This window comes from Centroberyx affinis, unplaced genomic scaffold, assembly GCF_046629955.1.
Source record: "Centroberyx affinis isolate AG114_WGS23_722 - 3 ecotype Tasmania unplaced genomic scaffold, CSIRO-AGI_Caff_v1 ptg005586l_1, whole genome shotgun sequence".
In the NCBI taxonomy this organism is placed as follows: domain Eukaryota; kingdom Metazoa; phylum Chordata; class Actinopteri; order Beryciformes; family Berycidae; genus Centroberyx; species Centroberyx affinis.
This window is the reverse complement of record NW_027282811.1, coordinates 85,001-92,500: the sequence shown is the minus strand read 5'-3', so window position 1 is coordinate 92,500 and position 7,500 is coordinate 85,001. Positions and strand designations below refer to the sequence as shown.

Below are 7,500 nucleotides of genomic sequence, written 5' to 3'. Positions count from 1 at the left end.
AGGTATGCGTATCCTGGTGACCCTGCTCCTGGATACGCTTCCCATGCTGGGCAACGTGCTGGCACTGTGCTTCTTTGTCTTCTTCATCTTCGGCATCGTCGGCGTGCAGCTGTGGGCGGGGCTACTAAGGAACCGCTGTTTCCTGGGAGAAGACATCAAGATGTGAGTCACCGTAGTAACCGCTGGATATCACAACCGCCACACTTCACAACAACAGTCCGCCTTGGGGAGCTACAGTGGCTTCATTCCTCTGAAGCCCATGTCAAATGTTTGTTTGTTGCTCATTACTGATTAGGTGCTTTAACCCACCTATTATTACTAAGAGGTGATCAATATGACCAGTAGTCTGGTCTTGTCTGTTAATCTTCCCCAATCAGCTTCCTCTGTTCCTGAGGCAGTAAGCATTGTTATTGCCTTTCCCACTGGAACCCCGGCTTTAGAGACACAATCAGTGTTAGGAGAACTCACAAATCAAAGGATTAAGTGGGCTAAGTGATTAATCTGTGATTAAGCTTGGCTTTCTGTGTGTGAGCTTGTGTGTGTGTGTGTGTGTGCGGGGGGCATTCAGGCTCAGTTGGTTGTTTCAACACAAACTTTCAGAGTTTTTCTGTCACTCCCGCTCTCTCTCACATAATCCATCATGTCATGCTCTATCACTGTCTGACTGACACTAGCTGGCGTTCTCTCGCTCTCTCGCTTTCTCTCTCGCACACACAAACACACTCACAAACACAGAGTCACATAATATCACATAACATCAGATAACACGCTCACCTCCTGACCTCACATCTGCTCGTCCGTGTCTCTTAGATAATAATGACTGACTACTTATCTCTCTGCTGCATTTTATGTTATCTCTCTCTCTCTTTCAGTTTCCATTCAGCTGTATCTTTCTCTCTCCACCTCCTCCTTTTCCTCCTTTATCACCCCTCAGTTTATCACATTTTCTTCCTGTCTTCCTGGCTTCCACTGAGAACAAACAGGAGATCGATGAAGCACTATTTCTTCCTGAAAATGTTTGGGACTCTTACCTAAAATTGCCCAGAAACACCTTCATCATTTTTGGGCCAATTCTTTCTCTTGGCAATTTTATCATTTTTGATGTTTTGTTTTGTTTGAGTGTTTTGCCCATCAGACTTTAACTGCTCTTGGTGGATGCTCTTTGTATTGTACAGAATATATGTCGGTGTTGTTCTGTAGCAGCTATGCTTGTTCGACAGGAATTTCCCCCTTGGGGAGAATAAAGTTTAACTTAACTTAGCTTCAATTAAATTAGATAAAAGTAAATGAATGGCGTTTAATATACCTATTCTTATTAAATTAAATTAAATTAAATTGGAAATTAAAAGGCTTGTTGTCCACTTTCTGCCCCTCTTCTCCAGGAGATACAACATGTCTTTCCTGAGTGGCTACTATCGTCCAGATGGCTCTGACGACCACCCCTTCATCTGCTCCACCGAAAGAGAAAACGGGATGCTTCGTTGCTCTGATGTGCCTCGCCGCCGCGTAGGCAGGACGTCCTGCATGCTGGGTGCTGAGGAGGCTCGTCCAGAGATGGGACTTACAGCAGATGAGCCAGTGTCGTGTGTGAACTGGTTCCAGTATTACAATGAGTGTCGAGCCGGGGAGATAAACCCACACAAAGGAGCTATTAACTTTGATAACATTGGATATGCATGGATCGCCATCTTCCAGGTATACATTTGAAGGGTTTATATGTACATTATTAATATATATATATGCTCACTACACACCACATATTACTGTGATTGCTCTGGGTTTTTGTTATATGTTCGTTCTGTGCAGGTGATTACTCTAGAAGGTTGGGTAGACATCATGTACTATGTCATGGATGCTCACTCCTTCTACAACTTCATCTACTTCATCTTCCTCATCATAGTAAGTATTCACACACACACAGAAGGACAGAGAAAGAAGCACATATACACAAACACAAAATAACACAATACAATGGCTCACAATAGATTCCCGCATAAAGGGAAAGAGTGTGAGTAATATCTGTAATATCTAGATTGTGCGTAATGTGTGTAACAGCAGTGTGTAATGTGTGTGCTTGCGTGTGTGTTGACGTGACCAGGTGGGCTCCTTCTTCATGATCAACCTGTGCCTGGTTGTCATAGCAACCCAGTTTTCAGAAACGAAGCAGCGAGAACACGCCTTAATGAAATCAGAGCAGCGCGCCCGCCAGCTCCACCAATCGGCTTCGACGCTGGCCAGCGACAGCCAACCAGGAAGCTGCTATGAGGAGATCATCCGTTACCTGGCGCACCTGGGCCGCAAGGCATGGCGCAGACTGTCCCGCTACTACGCACAGACACACACACACTGCCGCTGCGTGTGTGTTTGCCAGAAAAACAGAGGCGGTGGATCTGCCAGAGGGGGTGGAGCCGGGGAGGTGAACGGCCTTGCCCACCGGCACTCAGGCCACGCCCCCAACGACCTCTCACACCTTCATCAACTCTATCATCATCATCATCATCATCACCACCACCATCATCAACCTCAGTCGGAGCCTCCCGTCAGTAATGGAGGGCATTTTTTTAACTACCCCGTCATCTCATCCCTCTTCAGTCACCTGGATGCAAAGGGCCGGGGCCAGAAGAGGCTGGTTGCCACGGAGACGGTCAACAGACTGCCGCAGCTGGTGCTGGAGCACGGTGAGAAGGGGTGTGTGTGTTCTCTAGGACAGAGCTTCCCAACCTGAGCTTCAGGGGGTAATGAAAGGATTTCAGCGTGTTGATTAACAAAATCTGAAAAGGATTTAAGTAATAAAGAAACGGCATGCAAAACGTCGATTGTTAATACCATCTCTCTAATACCATTTCCATTATGAATACGAATTGTAACTGGGAATCTTCACACACCCGTGAAAAGTGACAGCAAAAGTTATTTGGGGGTACTGAGTATTTTGGGACTGTGAGTCAAAAGGGTTGAAAACCACTGCGCTAGGTATGTGTATTTGTGTGTATGTAGCGGAGTAAGTGAGTTGCAGCAAATCTGCAATGAAAGTGTCCTTACAGGCCTCCATAGACACACACCAACGAATCAGACAGTATACAGGCGAAGCGTGAGGTCTGACTTCCCACTACTTCCATCTTCACTGAAAATGCCATTAGGCAGATTAGACTGCTTCTTTTTGGCTGGGAGTTGAGAGTGTCTCACATTTAGACCAATATCTTTTTTTTTCTGTGACAGGTTTATTTGATTTAGGCAAAACAGCGTAATGTTAAAGATCTTAGTAAGCTACGAATAGTGGTGTGAGATCCAGAAGTGTCTTTAAATTAGTAAAAAACAACTTTGCTTAGCATGTGCTTCCGTTTTGCACATGCCTAGTATGGTGAAATGTGATATCAGTGATGAATATTCATGAGGGCTCTTCCTTAATTGTTATAAATATTATAATATATAATGATTATTATTCATTAATATTGTAATTTTAGACAGTTATACTCTTATGGGAGATGAATCCCCTGCCCCTACACATTTCTGCATTAGCGGACAAGAGTTTGCATATGCTGGAACATGTGCAGTATCGTCCCTCCTTCTCCAGTGGCTTTGGAAGAAAGACTGGAATGGATTTACTATATCAGTCTCCAGTGAAACATGCATTTGTTTTAATTGTGATGACAAACTAACGGCTCCAGCTAGATAAGTGTTTGTTGTTATGTCATTCGAGCATTCCTCCCTAGTTGCCTGCTAATGAATTCCTGTGGAATCTTATGATGAATTTCTGTGGAAACCCCCACCCCCCACCCCCCACCCCCTCACACACACACACACACACACACACCCCTGTTCTAATAAAAGACCGCCTTGTCTGTACAAAGCATCCCAACTGCAGCCAGCGTTTTTGCTGCCAGAAAAGATAGGTGCTCTCCTGTACTGAACAGAGACAGAGAATATGCTGAACTATGTCTACAATAAATACAGCATATCTACTATGTATATCTTTTGTGTGTGTGTGTGTGTGTGTGTGTGTGTGTGTGTATGTGTGTGTTTGTTTATCCTCCTCCATCTATGTAACCTTCTCCACCTGTCTCTCCAGGTGTGTGTGCTGGGCATTCTGCGTTACCGTTGCCAGGAGAAGTCCCAGCAGAGTCGTCACTATGCCCATATTGTATCCATTACAACCAACTTAGCGATAGTGAAAATGTCAACGAGCAGCCTGAAGATCAGCAACACGGGTACAGCAACTCTTGCCATGGCAACAGCCCTTGTCATAGTAACAGTCCGTGCCATTGTAACAGCCCCTGCCGCGGTGACAGACAGGTGTCCGAGCCAAAGAAAAGCCTGTGTACGCGCTTCTGGGCGGGAGTTAAGACCAAGCTGGAACTCATTGTTGGCAGCAGATACTTCAACAGAGGAATCATGATTGCCATCCTTATCAACACACTGTCAATGGGCATAGAGTACCACGAACAGGTATGTTGGTTGCTTTGTGAGTGTGTGTGTGTATGTGTGTGTGTGTGTGACAGAGAGAGAGAGAGAGAGAGAGAGAGACGGAGAGAGAGAATTTGAATTCCAAAAGGCCTTTATTATCTCCATTTAAAAGCATACACTATTCCACAGACAGACAGTTTAAAACCACACACTTAACTAGTCAAAAACCAGCTAAAATAAAGAGAGAGAGAAAGAGAGAGAGAGAGACAGAAAGTGCATGCACATGTTTGTGTGTACATGTGCATGGTTATGTGTGTGTGTGTGTGTGTGTGTGTGTGTGACTGCTATTTCATTTAAAATGGATGTGCTAATCATCACGTGTGGCTGAGTCAATAAACCTGCCCTCCAATCAACACTCTACTGATCTGAGCATATGGGAGCATGAAATGTGTGTAAGTGTGTGTGCGGGTGTGTGTGTGTGTGTGTGTGTGTGTGTGCGGGTGTGTGTGTGTGTGTGTGTGTGTGTGCGGGTGTGCGGGCACGCATGTGTCAGGAGATGGAGAAACTCATAAGACCTGAAGTGTTAATTAAAGTGTGACCCTGGGACAGGAGAGAGAGAGAGCGGCATAGAGACAGGGTGTAGTAAAGCAGACAGGATGAGCGAGAGCGAGAGAATAGAGAGAGAGCGAAAGAAGGAGGGAGTGAGGAGGAGGAGGACAGACCTGATATTGTGATTGGCTGAAAGACAGGGATAGACTGTGGAAGACGGGCAGATTGCTTTTGGCCATGTACTGTACAGTATGTCTGATAGGTTTGGATGAATTACTAATGACTGCTTGAATGACTAATCTTGGAGTGGAGGAAGGCTGTGAATGTTCCTATAGGTAAATGGCTGGAGGCTGACCCTAACACTGCCGGGGTTAGGACCTTTATTAGCAGTGGGGCCGCTAATGCTATAAATGTTTGCACTCTTGGTACTGTAAAGGGTTTTGGATAAAAGCACACCTGCATTCACTTCCCTGGTCAGCTCCTTCCCTGGTCAGCTCCTCCTAACACTGTTAGTCCATGCAGCCTGTGTTTTAAGTGTCACACTACATTGTAGCCTTGACTGGCATGGGCAAACAGTTTAGATATGAGTTAATACTTTGCTTAAGCACTTGACTGCTGAGTGTATATTGAGGGAGGAGTATTATTTTTGTTTTATGTCTTGTCTTTTTTTGTGCATAATGTTCTGTGAGTGCACAGAGATTAATTCCTAACAACTGTTGATGTGGCATTAAATTTTCCTCTGATTGGTCAATAGGTCTAAAGTGCTGGTCCATCTCTGTCTATCATTCTGTATTTATGTGTTCATTTCCGTTTGCCTCTCCATCTCTGTGCCCCCCCCCCAGCCCCAGGAGCTGACAGATGTTTTGGAGATCAGTAACATGGTGTTCACCAGCCTGTTCAGTCTGGAGATGCTGCTGAAGGTCCTGGCCCTTGGGCTCTTTGGCTACATCAAGAACCCCTACAACGGCTTCGATAGTGTCATTGTCATCATCAGGTGTGTGTGTGTGTGTGTGTGTGTGTGTGTGGTGGGGGTATCTTTGTGTTGAAAAATAACAATCAAAATTTAAAAAAAAAGTGTTTTGTAGCTAAGCGATTGCACTGCAAGTCCAAAAGGCCCATATACACTCCATTATGTAGTACTACAAGCTACATTCTGTATCTCTGTTGAAAGCCATTTCATTGTTTCAGTTGCCGCACTACACAAGAAGTAGAAGTTAGTGTTTCCCCTACCTGGAAGCCCCTTTGGTGTCTTTTTGTGCTAGCTTCAGTGGAGTTCTGACCGGGGTTAGTTCAGTTCAGTCTTTATTATAATCCCAGAGAGCAATTTATATCGCAGCAAAATCCATCACAAACAACAATACGCAGAGCAGCATTAAAAATAAATAAAAAGCTCACTCAAACATTGTAGCAGTCAGAAGAGAATGAATAAGAGACTTCCTCAAGAACGGCCATTAAATAGTTTAATCACACTGGGGATAAATGAGTTTGTATTGATTGCTTCTCAAGAAGATAATGACAGAATTTTTCTTTCAAGGTGAACTATTCCTTTAATGTTATTTTAACATCATGTGTGTATAACCTGTTATCTGTGTGTGTGTGTGTGTATTTCAGTGTGTGGGAGATAGTGGGGGAGGCAGAGGGCGGCCTGTCGGTCCTGCGTACCTTCCGTCTGCTGAGAGTCCTGAAGCTGGTCCGCTTCCTGCCGGCTCTGAGGAGGCAGCTGGTGGTGCTGATGAAGACCATGGACAACGTGGCCACCTTCTGCATGCTGCTGATGCTGTTCATATTCATATTCAGGTATACTCTCTCTCTCTCTCTCTCTCTCTGTCTCTCCCCCTCTCTCTCCCCCCCTCTCTCTCTCTAAAGGGCAAAACGTTTTCTCAACACTTCTGCTTGCTTTGATTATACCTCACCCTCTCATTATAATCTGCTGACCTCTGACCTTGTTGACATGTTGTCACATCTACCATCACTTTCACACAAAGGCAATTATTCAAATGGGCAGCATTACTGCACCCTGTTGCACAGTATCCATATTAAATTATCATGTCATAAATGCAAATTTTTGTCATTTGTCTGTGTGTGTGTGTGTGTGTGTGTGTGTGTGTGTGTGTGTGTGTGTGTGTGTATTTGCAGTATCCTGGGCATGCATCTGTTCGGCTGTAAGTTTGGTCTGCGACAAGACAGCGGAGACACTTTGCCTGACAGAAAAAACTTTGACTCTCTGCTTTGGGCGACTGTCACTGTGTTCCAGGTTAGACAAACACTTGCATGCGCGTACACACACACTCACTCGCATGCAGGCACACACACACACACACACACACACACACACACACACACGTATGCACACACAAATTAATTGATTTAATGGTACTTCATTTACTAGAATTTTATAGTAGAAATTTCTCATGGATAAATTACTGTTAAATTAATTGGGATGACATTCAAACTGCAGCTGCTGCTGTCACACACTGCAGCCCTAATGATCTTCTCCATTATTTCATTTGGTCCAATTTGGGAGTTCTCAGTCTCAATTTTACCGCAAAA

At 44.6% G+C, this 7,500-nt stretch overlaps 1 protein-coding gene across 1 annotated transcript in view; it reads left to right on the top strand.

Annotated features, from left to right (window-relative positions):
- LOC139667519 (voltage-dependent T-type calcium channel subunit alpha-1H-like) overlaps positions 1–7,500 on the top strand; it is a 27,540-nt gene that overhangs the window by 7,300 nt on the left and 12,740 nt on the right. Inside the window, exons 5-12 of the mRNA XM_071547002.1 lie at positions 3–162; positions 1,383–1,695; positions 1,807–1,899; positions 2,099–2,678; positions 4,067–4,443; positions 5,793–5,944; positions 6,562–6,747; positions 7,087–7,204. Coding sequence (XP_071403103.1) covers positions 3–162; positions 1,383–1,695; positions 1,807–1,899; positions 2,099–2,678; positions 4,067–4,443; positions 5,793–5,944; positions 6,562–6,747; positions 7,087–7,204 — 1,979 coding nt within the window. The remainder of the gene's footprint in view (positions 1–2; positions 163–1,382; positions 1,696–1,806; positions 1,900–2,098; positions 2,679–4,066; positions 4,444–5,792; positions 5,945–6,561; positions 6,748–7,086; positions 7,205–7,500) is intronic.